General features: G+C 40.4%; 1 protein-coding gene across 1 annotated transcript; it reads right to left on the minus strand.

Annotated features, from left to right (window-relative positions):
* Positions 1-216: 216 nt before the first annotated feature.
* Positions 217-13,974, minus strand: LOC117243936 (A-kinase anchor protein 7-like). Its single transcript, XM_033512219.1, has 4 exons — positions 13,842-13,974; positions 10,737-10,894; positions 6,065-6,177; positions 217-1,401 (listed from the first exon to the last, which is right to left on the minus strand). Exons 1-4 carry the CDS (start codon positions 13,892-13,894, stop codon positions 835-837), a joined length of 891 nt encoding a protein of 296 aa, XP_033368110.1. The 5' UTR covers positions 13,895-13,974; the 3' UTR covers positions 217-834.
* Between the last annotated feature and the right edge of the window lie 4,192 nt (positions 13,975-18,166).

Consider the following 18,166-nt stretch of genomic DNA (forward strand, 5'->3'; position numbering starts at 1 on the left):
CCCCGCTGGGGCTCGGCCAGCAAAGGGCAAGGCCAGGAAACGCCAGCCCCGGCCAAAACCTCGGCTTAGAAAAGCGCTCTTGTCCCTTGTGTCCTCCTCGAGGCATTTTGTAAAGACAATTCTTTAGATAAAGGAGAGGAAGAGGAAAACAAAGGAAAGCATTTGGTGCCATACGTAATTTTCTTCCAAAAAAAAAAAAAAAAGCTATTTCCATAAGTCAGGCAAAATAATTTTATCATTAAGTAGCTACTAGGTCAAAGGAAAGCATGTGCTTCATAATAGTGTGCTAACAGCTAACACCATCTACCTGTTACAGACATGCAATGAATGATTGTGTTGCAATCATGGCTTTCACAAAGGAGAGCAGATGTAGGGAATTAAGCAAGGAGAGGTGTCTCTAGGCAGTAATCAAAGAGAAGGCAGTCAGGCAAAGGATAAAAGCTGAGGGTGCAGGCCCAGGGCAGGGGGTGAAGCAGGGCAGAAAGAAGCTCAACCAAGGTAGCAATGTGCACCAAGGCATCTGGCAACAGCATTTGTATCAATGGGCAACTGCTGAAGGGTCTGATTCTGTAAACCACAGCTCACTTTGCAGTACAATGCTCACAATACACTGATGGTATAGGTTTTGGACTAGGCATTTCACCATTACAATATTCAGTCATGTTCCCCTCAGATTTTGCTCTACTTTTTTTATCAGACTCCAAAAAAGATAGTCTCCTGATAAAGATGAATTCACCATCCCCACCCTTCTGACCTCAGCCCAGTGCAGGTCAGCCCCACTGTACCCCTCTGCCTTCTCCACCCTCACCAAGTTCACCAAGGACTGCAACAACTTTATCCCAAACTTGTCTGACCAGGTGCATATTCTGTTGCTTCAGTTTTTCGCAAACTACCATCTGCTATCTTTGCTTTTTCTTGTTCCACTTCCAAGCTTTTCAACACATCTGAACTTGCTGGCAGCAGACCAAGTACTGACTTCGAGCAGATATCTCCAGCTGTAGGAAAAGTTCCATCTGTAGCTTCAGGCTGTCCCTTTGCCTCATTGATTTCTTTTTCTTTAATTGCAATTGAGGCCTCAGCAACAATTTCAGATGGTTTATCATCAGCTACTACTGTTGAGGCAAGCTTACAGCTTGCAGCAGTTGCTCCTATTTCAGCCTTCACTACATTGTTTGTGAGGTCTTCACTGCCTGTTTCTCCCACATCTTCTGTCTGCATTTCTTGTTCTTTGCTCTCTTCTGTATCTCTGGAGCCCACATAGATTGAACACTCACAATAATAGTAACCAGATTCCTGCTTCTTCTTACGCATGGCACAGAGATCAATTCGACTGACAGCCTCTGTGCCAAAGTGGCTCTCTTCATATTCCTTATACAGATCCGTACAAATTTTCCTGAAGCCCTATTTATTGAAAGAGCAATATGACATTGTATGTCTAATGTATGTGTACAATTACACATGCAGTTTAGGAAGGTGTGTCAAGTATTATCTTAACAAAACCCAGCAAAAAAAATACCCACCCTCACCTCACCCCTGATAACAGCATCAACTTCATGTGGCAGTATTTAAGTTGATGCTGAGAAAAGCCAGCCAGTACAAATTAAAGTTATAGGAAGCTTGGCTTTTGCCAAATCCTCCATCTACCCCACCCTCCTCAAGAATAAAGACATGCCAAAGAACAAAATCATGTCAATTTAACCAACTGTTGTTTAAATGCATCCACCTAGTTTTAGTTAGATACTTCAGGCAAGTTCACAGTCACCATATATAATTATTCTCACCATATATAATTATTCTGAATTGCCTTTAGGAGGGATTGCTTGATTTCACCTAGAGTTTACTTTGCTCAGTTTCAGCTTACAGGTGCCTTAACAGACTGAAAAGTTGACCCTTTTCCTTGGTGCTTATACTCTACAACAGTAATTAAATTGTGTGCTAAAGATGGGTTAGAAATACAGTTCATGCACCTTCATCCCTGTGAGCGAAGTAGTATTCAAAATAAATTTAATTCAGTGACTTACTGGGAAAACAAGCTCATTTCAGCAAGCCAGAAAAGAAAAAGAAAACCTCAGCAGCACTTAGATATCTACCAAGCACTGTCAGTATCTCAATGGCCAAATGCTACAACAGTCACAGCACACAAATGAAAGGGTGAGCTCCTAGAGATGTGTTTTCAAATGCTGACACATTCTTTTCAGATGAAGAAAAGTAACTTCTCTTGCTGTTAGCAAAGCATATGCTTAGAAATCATTGCAATATATGACTGTCAGGACCAAAAAGCAGCAGTTCCTCAAAGTGATTCCTTTGCTCTTCTTCTCTCCCTCAACAATTTTGGGCACAGTAGCACTAGCTGCCCTGAATGGGTGTCACCAGGGATGGGTGAGCAACCTGACAATTCCATGGTTCCTGGGTCTTTAATTCAAGCAGCAACAGGCTGCCAATTTATAGAAGGGGCTGCCACAAAGCATTTAGCCTATAGCAGACCACATATGCTAGGGGCACATATGGAGATGTAATGAAGGACAGATGAACCATTAAGCAACAGATAATAGTCCCACCTTCTCTTAGCCTAATGAGTATGTGAGCTAACAAGGCTCCAAGGAGCTCCTTGCAGCACATTGCCTCAAAGAACTCTCAATCAGTTTGTTCAGACCTGCTCCCAAACACCAGAGAAAGAACAAAAAAGAAAGCATTTTTACAAGATTTTTTCCTCATAATGAGAGACTTATTAGCAGGTGGATATGTACAGTTCACAGCATGGAGATTGTGGGAGGACAGCCAGTGCCACCTGGATAAAAGCAGATATAAATAGCTTCATAACCAAATACATCAAACCATTTGGCACTGCTGCCCAAGGCAACTAAAACACTTGAAAGTTTAAATAAACCACCAGCGCACTTTTCCTGTGCCCCAGAGACACCCATGTGTCAGTCAGAGCCAGGCTGATCAGGAGCCAGCAGCTACATGTCACCTAAATGCCACGAGGTTCTAGTTCTGCTGAAATGCAGAGAAACACTGCGCATGGGCTGTTTTCTAGGTAATTTGGGAGGATAATGGAAACTTGAGTAAGGTCACATCATTGAAGATAACTTATCAAGCAGCCAGAAGAGGGCAGGATTAGGACTGCCCTTCCATTAAAAAGCACCAAATATTTTAATACAAGTATGTGGCTTGTTAATACTTTTTAAATAACACATACGCTCTCTTACAACCCAGGGTAGACCACAGCTACTTCCAGACCTGCACTGAATCTTAGTGAATCTACTTAAAAACAGCATAAAAGGAAACAAACATTTTCCACTTTAGCACAGAGGCACTTGATCCACAGCTTTGCTCTGGCAGAGGTGAGACCAGGCAGTGCCCAGCACAAAAGGCTAACAGCCCACACTGCAACAGTTCTTTGTCTGTGTGCTAGAGAGGGCTCTTACTACAAGTAATGACATGGATTCTCTTAAGAGGTGAACTGTTTCCCTTTTGGCTCATTGGAAAGGTAGATGTCAAAAACACCTGAAGAACCCATATTTTTTATTTATTCCAGGGTCACTCCACCCATTTTGAACCTGATCTTCAAACAGCACATACTACTCCTTTGGTAGCTATTCAGAATAAAAAGCACACAGTCCAAGAGCTCTCCGGCCCTTTGGGATATTTAAACACACAACCAATGCCAAAGATGCACAGCTTCTCAGGGTGAAAGTTTACAGTTGTATTAGTTTTAAAGAGAACCAGCTCCTCTTCCCCTACAAATGAGAACAAGGTCTGCAGCTACACCACTGGTATCATCACATACCTCTCATTAGCAAAGTATTCTTGAGATACTTAGCAATTACCTCTCAAGCTTCATATAAGAAGCACTTCAACTGTGTGAAATATTAAAACAGTACCCTTCCTACAGGGAAACAGTTATTTATGGTATAAAGAAAGTAATTACAGCCAGTAGATGGCATCATAATAACTTAAGTGATATTTTGTCTTACTCATACTTCAGCATCTTCTAATATTTAGGAAGGCTGATTTTTCTCCTGTACTTAGGAATGGGATATATAAAAGTAATCAGTTTCCTCCATTTATTTGTATTATATTTTGAAAGAAATGCAGTAAGCTGACAGTGTCAATCTCATCTCCAAACACATAAACAGTAATCTTCCAGTCTCGTCTTTGAAATAATGTCTTATGTCTAGGGTTGTTTTGTCTTACTAACTTTAGGGAGATTTGTACATGGATTTACAGAGTTCACATGCCCCTAATAATCAACTCAACATATGGCCCTACACCAGTTTCAGAGTCCTGGCCTGAAAAATAATATTTTAGGAGCAAAGATTTTATTGTGAAAACAGATTTGCACTGAAACAAGTAACACTTGGTAAACAAGGGAAGAGCAGTGAATATCAACTAGCTGAAGTCCAGGAGGGTTTTTGTCACTGTTTCCTGTGAGATCAGCATAAAGAAGGCTGGTGAATTATTGGCTGACTGAACAGGTGGATTGAAAATTGGTTGAGCAGCCAGTTCCATATGGCAGTGATTGGTGGCACAAGGTCTAGTTGGAGGCTGTTAACTAGAGATGTATCCAAGGGACCAATACTGGGTCCAGTACTGTTTAGCGTCTTTAGTGATGATCTATATATTGGGGCAGAATGCACCCTCAACAACTTAACTAATAACAAACTGGGAGGAGTGCCTGATTTGCTAGAGGGTACTGCCAACCAGAGGTATCTCAATAGGCTGGAGAAATGGACTGACAGAACTCACGAGGCTGAACAAGAAGCACAAAGGTCAGCCATAGGGGGCAAGTATGAACCCAGGCACGAGTACAGCCTGACAGCTGACTGTGAAAGAGTTTTGCAGAAAAAGGACCTGGAGGTCCTGGTGGATACCAGGTTGACCATTAGCCTGTAGTTTCTCCTTGCTACAAAGGCAGCCAGTGGTATCCTGGGCTGCATTAGGAGGCATGCTGCCAGTAGATGGAAAGATAATTCCCCTCTGCTCAACACTGGTGAAGCCACACCAGGAATACTGCATCCACTTCTGGGCACACCACATGATATTCTAACGTTCAAAGAACTATACACTTGCATATTTATATACATATACGCAAGGAGATGGCACAAATACATATACATAAATCATGTTATGTGAGATTAAGCTATATTTAGTGCTAGAGATCAAAAGAGAAGAGCATGCAGGAAATTACAATTCTATTTTTTAATTTTAAATTTCATAGTAAGAGGAAGTGTGAAAATACTCCAGACAAGAGTCAACAGTAATTCCTACGTGCCTTCTCTATAGTTTCCTTTTGCATTAGACATTGCAGATGCATCTGCTCGTGAAAATCCCTATAGGCAGTATAAAAGAAAGAGCCTCCAGCACAGAACTATCAGTCCTAGCCAACTTTGATTTTATCATGTATACAAAAGGCTAATATCAAGTCAATATTAAGTACTTGAACAAGGTCATTTTCTTCAGCTATTATAGCTTTTTCTGTTTTTCTTTCTGCATGTTCCTCTAGTGTTTCAGGTTTGCCATATATTGACCTCATAAATACAAGTATTATTCCTGGAAACAAGCAGGACAGTATTCCACTGGGAAATGAGCAATCTAATCAGTTGTTTTTTACTTTATTTGTGATCAATGCCATACGATGCTACAGTGAAAGTTAGAAAAGAACGTCACACATTTCTAGTATTAATCAAGACACCAGCCTGACTTCCAACAGGACATTAATCTTGTTCTAAGGTAAATATTACTCAGAATACAAATATTGCTCAGAAGCCATCCTCCCCTATGGAAGCAACTTGATATTGCTTTTGTGCAGATGTGACCAGCCACAATGGAAGGGAAGCAGTCTGTACTCCACAAGAGAGCCATATACAGTATTAGCAATAGACTCCATTTCTTCCAGTCAGCTATGAACAAGCACAACTGCATTGACCAGGCTATATCCAAACTTGGTTAAATAAGAGAAGTTATATTGTTCTTTGGTTGCAATGATTATTGCTTAGATCCCTAGGATCTCATTGAAAGGAAAGTAATCCCAGGAAAAATATTTTTAAATCCAGTTACTTACCCTTCTTCTCAACCTTGATGCTTTTGAGAGCTTCAAGAAAGTTAGATGTGGTTTAAAGTCCTTGCTTCCTGAAATGTCGAGATTCATTTCAATAAAGCATTCTTCTACAGCTGCTGGAAAAAGATAATATAAGAAAAATTAGTTACAGTGGGGAGGTAGGGAAAAAATAGTTACAGGAAGGCTAGACAAAAAGTCACTATCCCTGTCTTGAGCAAGACAGTTAACACAGACCCCATGTAACCAGTTGCTGCACGATCACAGGCAACAGAAAAATTTGTGAAAAGTACTCAAAATGAATGCTCTGCATGACATACAGACATATGTTGTAAACCTGAGACTGGATCAGAAAAACTGAAGTTTTTCTGTGTTTGCAATGCAATTCCTTCTGAATTCACAAATCCCCTATCAAATGGTGAGAAGAAAGTATTTGTCCATGGCAGCCCTGCCAGGAGCAAGATGCAGCCACCACCAGTGGCAACAGCTAGGGTCTGTGGCAGAACAGATTATCCCCAGCTATTGCAAACAGCAATGCGAGAAGCACAGGGCTTCCAGGAAAAAAAAGTGTGGCTAGATTCCCCAAACAAATAGAACTCCACAGCACTTAACGCAATTCAGGAGGGGACACCACACAAACATAATACTCCTTCCCCAGATACAAATGTGATACAAAGCTTTTATGATGGCATTGGATTAAAAACTTCAGTCACATTTATAAAGCCATAAGGTTTTATCCTTCAAAAGGAAAAAGTGTCTGTGAGTAACTCCAGGATTTACATTCTTCAAGGCCTTTTAGCTAAGGATTTTCATGACAAGTTGAATCAAGCTGAACTGTTCCTGGTTTTCATGAACTTTGGGGATGCAGAGTCTCAAGGTAAGATTTGCATGAGGCAGATCCCTACAAGTCTGGCAAAACCAGAAGACAATGTCTTGTTCAAGAGTTAAGCTTAAACAGTAAGTAACTCCAAAATTACACTTAAAGCCTTGGCTAAGGCTGGAGTACTCCCCAGCAATTTCTTACTGACAGATCTTTATACCTTGTTTATATAAAGCAGAAAAAAATAGGGTGGGGGGGAGGAAATCAACATTTTAAAATAGAAACCTGCAGCATTTGTGGCTCTTCCAGTAATATCCCCCTGTCTTGACACCTGTCTTTGTTCTGCTTAATTTCTTAGGCACTGAAAGAAGGAGGCTCAATGTTGAAACTGTGTAAAAACCAGCATATTACATACCTGATGAGGGCCTTTTTTAAAATTCCCCTGCTTCCATTTTATTTTTCCACCTATCAAAGTTTAACTACATGTGTGCTCACTAGTTTGTCATACGCATTTGTAATCAAGGCCAGGTCTCTGGCTTGGATTTTAGCTAATTAGTAGTTTAAAATGTTTCTTCTCAGTATTTATGAAGGAACAGCAGCAGGGGCTGTCTGATCACTTTGCCAAGGCAACTGTTTGTTATATTTTCCATCTGGAAAACTCAAAGAATAGGATCCAGTTGTCCAAAAAAGCATCTAATGCACTTTTAGATGCCCTACAGGATGTCCACCTAGCCCCCAGCTGCTGCTGCAGAAGGTACAGCCTGGCTGTAGGTCCAGTGTGAGTGCTGCAAATACTTTAGGATATCTGAAAATGGTCCTAGGTGATTATGGTTAGGTATCAAACAACCCCTATAATGCCCCTGGTACTTTGTAAAATACAACACATTAACATGAAGAATTTATGCATATTAAGTCTTTTTGTTCACTTAACAGTTAGTCAAAGCACAGCAATCCCCAGAGAATAAAAACAGAAGAGTGTCTAAGCTCCTTCTAGAAAATAAAAAGCCCTTCCCCATGTATCATCCAGCATATAACCTCCCCTAGCTGCATGAAAAGAAACCAGGTAGATATTAACCTAAGAAAGAAAAACTGAAAATAACACCTCCTCTTGGTTACCACCCAGCACCAAGTCTACAGAACAGCAGGAAAGGGTTCTGACTTAAAGGTGAGGGTCTTACTGCCATGGGTAGATTTTCATCAGAAAAGTAGATGATGGAAGAAATGTCAAGGCCAGCAATCTTCTTCAAGAAGTCAGTATAAGAACAAGGCTCCTGAATGGTGTGTCCTGCCCATGAAAGTTTGGCACTCAATTTTGCAGACACTGTCTTCTCCAGCTCATTTGAAAAATATCCTACAAAAGTTCCAAGACATCTTAAGCAGTATCTTTTCTCCAAAGTGGATCTTTAGGTCACTAGGAGCAAGATAAACCCAGTAGCGCTCAGTAATTGCTGTTCATTGATCTAGAGATAGATCCAACTCTCCACTTTGAAACTGAAGTCCATGATGTAGGACCAAAAGCATATGGAGGGCCAGTCACCTGGCTAATGTCAGGAGCACTTCAGGGGCTAAAAGATTTCATTAGAGCAGGCAGAACTCAAACTTGCTGACAAACTATCAATAAGGGCATGATGAGGCAGAGACAGCTGTCAGAAGTGTCTTGACCTTTCCTAGACAAATCATTGGCCCATCATGCTGCTCAGAAAGACCACATTTAAAATTCACACCTAGCTCATGACAACCAAAAATATTGAGTAAAAGGTAAGGAAAAATTCCCTATTCATTGTAAAACAATTAATTCAATTGCTTTGCTGAGAGAGGGGGAGACAAAAACCCATCTCTTTGGAGATGTCATGAAAGGATAGACTTTGATACATATTTGCATAATTCCCAGACTCATTAAGTTCTAGAAATGGTCAGAAGTTATGCAGAATAGAACAACACTGGAAGCTACAACTCTCTGAATTGCAAAATCATTGGTAATGGAGTTAACAGCTTGAAAAATGTCAGCTTGTCTCCAAGTCAAGGAATTATTTCAGGCAATCAGTCAACAATCATATTGCATTAAAAGCACAAGTGCTGGCAGAATATTCCCAGGGTTTGCAATCAAGATTTTTCTCCTCCAACTAATTAAGGGGTTCAGATCAGAAGCTGAAGATGCAGGTTATCCAGGCAGAGAACATGAAGGATCTGCCACCCACTACTGCAATGGCTTTTAGAGCTAATGCAGGTCCAAGATGATATTTAAAGAGCATCAATAGCACACATTCTGCAGAACCAAAATTAAACATTTCTGATGGTGATAAAATAGAATGATAAATATTGCCCTTGTATGGTATGACTCATTGGGAACAAAATTCTCAGTTAAGCAAGACAATGAGTCGAGGGAAAACCAACCACTTTCAGATGAGGACTGAGGTATTAATTTCTGTATCTTTTAGGATTGATGAGAGAGCCAAGGCAGTGCTGTCAAAACAGTCAAATCCAGTATCAAAAGAGTCAATCAGTCCCATATTTCAATAGTACTGAATTGTATATATGCTGTAGACAGGCATGTACCAAATAAAATCTTATAGGAAACTGCATCATCTGCCTTCTACTTTGCTATCTTCCAGACAAGATTATTTCCACTTAAAGCCTTGAGAAGAAGCCTTTCATGTATGGACAAGTTGGTTGAGGCTGTAATGCTAATAAATAGGGACAATATCAGAGTACTTTCAAAAAAAAGCACAGCTGTTTTGGGTCAAAATTAGCTTTGAGATGGATGGAACAATAAGAGAAGCAAAGGCCAGAGTCAAGCAAGAGGTAATGGATAGTGAAGTGGCTAATTTTACATAGCTGAGGCAAAGAAGCTGTTCATAAGAGGCATCCCCTGTCTAGTTATAACACTGACTACTTAAGAGGTAAAACAAACAGGAGGATAAGAGGGCAGAACTATTATATCAAAGCTGAGAACTGGAGGAGGTTGGAAACAGCATCAACAAAAAGAAAAACAGACTGTTCTGAGAATCATTCTTTGAAGTTTACACATTGTATTGCATGCCTTTTTAAGAAGCATTAGTTAAACTATCCTTCCTTTTTGTTTAGTATGAAAATGGCAAGGAAAAATAATGTATATTGATTCTCTTCTCTCAGCAGAAGCCCAGAACACATTAGGTTCTGCATTGCAGGCTAAAGCAGGTCCTAAAAGCAGAATTGGACAAGGAGGAAGAGGAGAGTATCATGCCCTTCTGAAACTGTACTCAGATGCAGGTAAGCAGATCAAAGGTCTGAAACATCAAAAAAACCCATCAGTGCTTTGGGAAATTAGAGCAGAGGACAAGCTCTTCTTACACTTCTGTTTCATCTTCTACAGTTGAAGCAGAACATAGATTTGCTGGTGCTACACACATGCAGAAAAATACTGATTTTTGTCACCTCCCATCCCAGAGGTACTTCTGATTTCATGCATACTCCAGTTTAAAGAAGGTTCTTGTATACTCGAGCTGAGGCCAGCACTTAATAGGCTTTCAGATTATTAGAGTGAGCAGAGTCTCAGCTAGAGGTGTCACTGAACACTGTGCACACCTCAGGCCTGTGAGATTCCAGCTGCAGGGCAGGTTAAGTTAGCCTTGCTATGTGATCTTTACATGAATGTCTGTGCATCTCACCTGTCCCATATTAGTTCAGACAACCTATTTTAGGCCTAATGCTCTGCAGGAAGCCAGTTGTTGGCTTCATATTTAACAATTAAGAGAGAAGAGATGAGGGGAAAGGCAGCACATCAGTCAGGCACCACAGCTTGGGCCAGTGCTTGCAGGAACAGACTGACTCTACAAACTGGTTTATCATGAGCGCTAGAGAATGAGGCTTTGTACTTACCTGCAATTCTGTTAAGCATTTCCTGGTCTTCTTCCAACATTTTCACATACAGCACTTGGTTATTAAACTCTCCAATCCCATGGAATGTCAAATTAAGGTCTTTACCCTGCAAGATGTCTTCCACTTTAGCCTTGCTTAGCTTCAGTGCCAAGACAGCCCTTAAAAATAATCAATACAAAAATGCTGAAAGTATTATGGTTTTTTACATACAGAAGCATTGTTTTATTTTTAATACCAGCCAATATACCCAATTTTGACTATTCTGCAGTACTATGCAAAGTATTACAGGCACACTGTATTTCATTGCTAATTCTTTTGTAATAGTTAGAAGATTTCAAATACACTACATCTTTCACTTCAACCTTAGCTTATATATTAGAAGTGAATTTTGTTAGTAAACATTCAAAATACTAACATTCCAGAAAAGCTACAAGTATATGCTACTGAAGAGTCAAGAGGGATAAAACTGATCTTATATTTGTGTTATGTAGTTTAAAAACTTTATCACTGTAATTTTCAGCTGGTTGACTAACTTTAATCTTAAACTGTAACAAATTCATTCTCCCACCTGAAGCACAATTAACATTTTTTCCATTATATCCTCCTATTCCAGGCTAGGTAACAAAACATTGAAGTGATGGTTATGTTCTCAGCTCTGCATCCCATGTTAATAAAGTTTAGATATGCACCTTGCACAGAAATCTCAAAAAAGCAAATTACCCAAAGACATTAATACTTCAAATTAAAACATTTTTTTTAAAGACACAGAAAAAGTATAACAGATTTCTAAATGTAGACACAAGAATTCTAGCAACTTAATACCTGCTGAGGTTTTACACATGCCCTTCTTCCTGGTGTCTCCTGTCAGTCTTCAAACAGAGTTTGACCAGAAGCCTTCTACTAAGACTTCCTACTGCTAACAAACTGCAGCACAACTAAGGACTGAAGGACACCATCCCAAAGGTTACTGGGTCTTCTACAGTCACATTTATCATCACACCTAACACAAGTTTTGACTGCATTCATTCCACTCTAAAACTTACTCTGTGTAACATCCAAACAGAAACCAGGCAGTAAAATCCATACAGCACAAACTAATGCCCTTTGGAAAGGGTGTTTAATGCATAAAGAGGCCACTTCACCCAACATGATAAACAGTCCCCACTACTACATTGGAGTTATTTCAGGTAAAGAGCAGCTTCTTTCAAAGACTCATCAAGACTCAGCAGATCAAGATATAGCAAGGACAGGACTTGTTGGAAAGAGATTAAATTCTTTCAGAGGATTTTGATTTTCCCACCTCAAACATTGCTAAACTAGGCCTTCATTTAAGTTAATAATGTCTAAGCAAAGATTAAATACTGCTAAGACAACTTCTCCCATCAACTGGTTTCTATTGGAAGGAACCTTAAATATCATCTAGTTCCAACCTTCCTGCCATAGCTGGGGGAACCTTCCTGTAGACCAGGGTACTCAAAGCCCCATCCAGACTGCTTGAGTACTTCTAGGGATGGGTCATCCACATCTCTCTGTTCAGGGCCTCACTGTAATAAAGAATTTCTCACCAGCATCTAATCTAAACCTGCCTTTTTTCAGCTTGAAACCATTCCCCCTTGTCCTATGTCAACATAAAAAGTTCTGTTCCAGCTTCTGCCCTGAGAAGATGCCTCCCTCACACTGTAAAGGGCTGGGCCAGCTTCACCAGCAGTGCTTTATCACTCAGAAGTGAGAAATAGTCAGGTTTTCATATGACAGCACAGAGCAGTAGCCACTGAACTACAGCCTCATTTAGAAGACCTCTGGAGGTAGGTAAAGGATACAGGATGAAAAGCATTTGGCAAGACAGATCTGCTTTTCATTAGGTATGTCCATTATTTTTACATTACAGACACACATCCACTCTTAAGTTCATTAACACTACTTAGCTCCACTCACCTCCCTAACCAATTGATTCCCATTTTGATTGCTTCTCTCAACTAACTTCCTATCCTCTTGGACATCAGCCTGCCCAGTCAGCAGCACTGGCACAGCATTTTATTACTGAATTGCTGTACACTGCCTTCTGCACATCTCCTTAGCCCATATAACACTCCTATTTTTTTCTCCTCAGACCCTCCAAAAAAGTCCCTGGAATGAAAAATAAGGCAGGTGATTTTAAAATAAGAGACATACAAGCCTGTCACATGCATCTTAATCATGCTTAACTGGTGCTGCCTGTATGGGCAGAAGAGGCTTTTTCTAGTCATGTTGGGTTTTTTGGCACCTTTCTGCTAGGCATTCTGCTTTACACCCAAGCAGATCCTGTGTGACACTCATATGGTGTTGAGGCCTGTTTTTCATTCCCGTGCTGATATGTGCCAGGGCTCCTGCAGAAAGGGCTGTTCTCACCAGGTTCCCACCTCTACCACATGATGCCTTCCCAGGCACATAAGGGCCTTTCCTTTCTGCCTCCTTATGTCAAGGAGTTCCAGGTTTCCCAGGGTGGTGCAGTAAGATAAGGCTTAGAGAAAAAACTCCAGCAGACTGGCATTATTTTCTGGACCTATCAATTCTAGCCTTCTTGACCACAGAGTAGCTTTCTTTAGTCATCTGTCAATAGCTCCATCTTAATACAAAGCACCCCAGCAGCAGCCCTCAGCTTGAATTCAACAGGAGAGCAGCTTGAGAAGGAGCTCGGCAATTTTTTTTTGTTTTGTTTTCTTCTGAATGCAATACATCTTAACAGCTAACATCTTCCAGCTGATAAAAGTATGGCTGATCAGAAAAGCTGTGGTTTCTCAAAAGACAGCAGCTCAGGGAACCTTACATCTGCTGAGCTAATTTGTGGTAGCAACACAGTAAGGAAGCAGTAATACTATTTACAGCCAAACTACTTTTCCTCTTCACCCTACGGCAGATAAGAAAATTTCAATCTCTGATGCATCACAGATAGCTTTTGTAAAGATCTTTCCCCACAGGTACTGAAAGCAAGCCAGAAACTGATCAAAAAAAAGCTTAAGAGAAATTGTGTGTAGGCTCTAATAAAACATAATGATTCACAATAGCAGCAGTAAGGCTACCACATACAGAAAAATTAGCTGCTCTTGAACTTGGCAGCATTCTTACTTTTTCACTTCTTCCTCTGTTCCCAGATGAGCTACTATTATAGTAAGGTGCATAGTTTGAACAGGAAGAAGAGCTCTTGACAGGTCAGGTTCTTTAGAGAATATGAGTTCTTGAACATCTTCAATTCTGTCCAAAATCTGCAGTGGAGTAAACAGGAAACAAATTTTCATTTTGGAATGTCTACACATTCAAAAAATTCAAAATGCTGACACTTTACACACCCCAAAACGCAACTCAATGCTTAAGCCAGGAATCCACAAAGCCACCTTCCTCTCCTCCTCATCCACCCCAGTTTTATCATATAGTAACTTTCAGTTTTATACTTAATTTTTCAGGAATTGATTTATCTGTTTTCCTTTTTTAAAGCCTACAGGCTAAATTCATAGCTCTCCTGTGAGACAGAAGCCCTAGATCTTAAAGTAGGTGTGAATCTGACCCTAATCATATTAGATTAAAGCTCACAGCACTGTGTAAATATTAATGGGATCTTCATGCAGTTGTCAGTTGTTAATAGACTGTGGAAATTGAATAGCATTTCCATAATTAATCTTATACCATTTTCTGATTACAAGTTTGATCACAGATTAAACTGATATCTCATCCTAAAAGGAAAATGTAGCAGAAAAGAAAGTAGATCGACTGAATAAACACACTGTTTTCTGAGCTAGTGTTTCCCAGAACTGTGTGGTCAGTTTCTGGCTCTTGTGGATCTGTGTCTTGACACAATTGACTCCAAAGATTTTTATTTTTTTTTTTTCAATATGTGCTGTTAAGGTTTATAAGCCAGTCATGGGAACAGGCAGGAGAGAGAAGAATTCATTCATACAGGTACTAAGTACCTGGTGGAAGCCCAAGTTACAGGGAAATCATTTATAGATTTTCAGATTATTTCACTGAGAAAAACACTGCCTTACATGCCTAGGTGTTCACACATGTTAGAGCTCCCCTTTATTCTTACACAGATCGAAACAGCTGGGTCAATATGCTTTTGTTTTGCAATCTTTGTCCATTAAGCCCAGCCATCATTGTGCAGCCCAGTAAATAGTCCCACAACCTGCACATCAGAAGAGATTAGCATAACAAGTTCCCAATAAACATGAGGATAAAAGCCACACACAGTTAAAATAACCATTTGAAGATACAAACTCCCTGAATTCACCAGCCCTTATGTACGTTTGTCACCATGAAAAACACATCACTGACTCTTACATTAAGTTAATTCCTACTGCAACTGAAGCACAATTTGTTGCAGCCTGATATTTACAGCATGTGTTTAGATTGTGAAAACATTGAGCAGGAATAAAGCCATCAAGCTGTCTGACCACACAAGCTACAACCTTTGCTTCAACAGACTAGGCTAAGTATTAACAGTAATTCTACAAAAGAGCCTCCTGTTGTTCTCTCTTAGCCAGTCTTTCCAAAAACATCCTTCAAATAAAGATCCTTTTGCATTTCAGTTTGAGGCTTAGACATCTGGGAAACTGAGCTTGAGTGAAATTCTCTCAACACAGAAATTTAACTATCACAGAGCAGTGTTAAGGTAGTTTCTTACCTCTTCCTCTTATCTTCACACATGATTCTTCACAACTTCCTGGTCCTACTCCCATGGGAGCAGCCTACCCTATCACTACCCTTTATTTTTTTTTTTGGTGCATCAGTCTTTAGCACTTTTCTGTCAATGCTCTGTAATTGCTGGGATAGCTGGGGGCTGAGAAGTGAGGGGCAAGAAGGAAGCACTTAAAATGGAGTACTAAAAGCCTGAGACCATAACATTCTTAGATTCAATCGAGTACAAGCCTGGTGTCCAGCCTCCAGGAGCCCTGCTTTGACACAAAGGAAAAAGGGCTGTGCACCCACCAGGACTGGAATAGGGTTTTTCCTTTGTCCTCTTGAAAGGCAGAAAAATGTTGACAGCCCTAGGCCCTGACATCTGGAGAGCTCTTTTAAATAATTAAGGCAAAATAATTATTCCCAAAACACTAACAACATCTTTAAAACCCTTCTGCAGTAGACAATGTCTACAGAGTAGCAGACAACTGAATTGTATGGTCAGCGAGGTCAAGAATCTCTGCTTTAGAGGTAAAAGCATCTAAATTTCAAAACACTACTATATGTGCACATACATGTGTGTATATCCACACAAATTTGGCCACAAGGTCGAGGGAGGTGATTCCACCCCTCCACTCCATTTGGTGAGACCCCACCTGTAGTGCTGCATCAAGCTCTGGGTGCTGCCCATCGAGCTCTGGGGTCCCCAGCACAGAAAAGACATGGACTTGATGGGAAGAGCCATGGGGAGATACACCAAGATTTCTAGAAGGGATAGAGCACCTGTTCTGTGAGGAAAGGCTGAGACAACTCTGTTTGTTCAGCCTGGAAAAGAAAGGGCTTCAGAGTAATCTGATTGCTGTCTTTCAGGACCTGAAGCAAGACTACAAGGAAGATGGAGAGGCACTTCTTAGAAGAGCATAGAGTGACAGTACAATGAAAAAGTGTATTCAAACTGGAAGAGAGTAGGTTTAGATTAGATATTATGGAAGAATTACTGATTGTGAGGGTGGTGAAGTGCTGGAGCAGATTGCCCAGAGGTTGTGGATGCCCTACTCCTGGAAGTATTCACAGCCAGGCTGAATGGAGCACTGAGAAACTTGGTCTAGTGGAAGCTGTCTTTGCCTGTGGCAGAGGGGTTGGAACTAGATGACTTTTAAGATCCCTTTGAACTCAAACCATTCTGTGATTTCTTTACTCACGCTCTTTACATATACCTGCCAACCTCATAGCACTGCATTCTTCAGTATTTCTTTCAAGGCATCACACAGGACTGCCTCAGGTCACTGCCACCCTTAAGGATAGCACTTAAAAGGAACACAAATTAGAAATATTGTGGGCAGAACATCCAAACAGGAATGTCAGAGCTGCCAGATTACCAGAGCTGGTGTGAGTGCAGGGCAACCTGTAAGACCAGAATTGAGAGAAGAAAAAAAGAAGGGAAATATATTCATTGGGCAGCACAGGATGTGGTCTCAGGCTATATATTAAGACACTCAAATATCATTAAAATAGCAGAATAAGTTAAGCATTCATGACCCTTCAAGCTGTTCCATGATCTCATGCCTCAGATGGCAGGAAACTTTCCAGTTTCCAGCTTAGATTTATTCTTTGCCCACTTCATACCCATTTGTTCATCTGCCAGCATTGTCTTCAGCTTACAAAGTTATTTTCCCTTCCTGGCATTTATCTTCCTGATGTGCTCTGCACTTTTGTTCACCTCTCAAAAGCCAGTCATATGTAGGAATCACTAAAGTTATATGAGGCCATCCTCCAGATAACCTTCAAAGATCATTCTGCTGAGCACAAAGCCAGAGCAAATAATTGCCTACCAAGAGGAAGGCACCTTTGACGCCTCCCTCTAACACATGCATAAGTGTTTTTACACTTAGGTAAAAACAAAAACCGAGAAGCCTGCCAAAGCAAGCTACTGTACCACAACTTCTTGTCACACTGGAGAAAAAAAAAAAAGTTCTGTACAACAGATGCATCAATCCTACTTAACTATTGCCTTTCAGCAGCATGCCAGACACTGCATGAATGCTTAAGCTAGGGGAAAAAAGGAATCAAGTTATATATTGCAACAAGCAATATCTGTTTGGTTCATTGGAAAATGCACCATAAACTACTAGCAGAAGCTGATAGTAGGATGTTGCATTTTCACTCTGTTCATGCAAGTTAATATTCAGGTTTTGCCTTTTACATTTTCTTTATAGGAAAAGATAGCAAGATACATATATACAATATAAATAATAATTTACAAAATTTTTGTACTGTTTCCCTGTTCTGCCCATGCTAGTTGGACACAATTTCTGAATTCAAATTAACACTTTCTCCTGCCTGTCTCTGCCAGGTGGAATTGTCTGCTCATTGTCTTGGCATCTCAAGGCTTTCCTTTCTCTTCATAATATATTTGAGTGCATAGTCATCTGCTGCCCCTACATAAAGGGCATGGGGCATGTCCCACCTCACAATGCTGCTGTTCCACAATGCTGGAAACAGAATCCCATTTAAGCTGACTTGGGATAACAACAGATACTGGGACAAAGTGAGAGCTCTGCCTGCTTTTTCATACCTTGAGCAGCTGCAAACAAAACATTGCCATCAGCAGGTCACAGCTGTCTGTGAGAGGTTAAAAATTAAAAAAAAACAACCCTCCATAAAGGCACTGACAGTACTGCCTTGGAAATAAGACACTCCATAGTCTTTCAGAAATCTTTGCATGAGCTTCAAAATTCATAGCAGCAGAATGGGAATAAGAAGTTCAAGGTAAGCCA

The sequence above is a fragment of the Parus major genome, chromosome 2 (genome assembly GCF_001522545.3).
Source record: "Parus major isolate Abel chromosome 2, Parus_major1.1, whole genome shotgun sequence".
Lineage (NCBI taxonomy): Eukaryota > Metazoa > Chordata > Aves > Passeriformes > Paridae > Parus > Parus major.

Bases quoted from the DNA above. Each gene is read 5' to 3' on its own strand.
- LOC117243936 (XM_033512219.1), bottom strand. From the start codon at position 13,894: ATGCACCTTACTATAATAGTAGCTCATCTGGGAACAGAGGAAGAAGTG. The intron at 6,178-10,736 runs GTAAGTACAAAG...ATCTTTTTCCAG, and splicing joins AATGCTTAACAGAATTGCAG to CAGCTGTAGAAGAATGCTTT. The intron at 1,402-6,064 runs GTAAGTAACTGG...TTCAATAAATAG, and splicing joins CATCAAGGTTGAGAAGAAGG to GGCTTCAGGAAAATTTGTAC.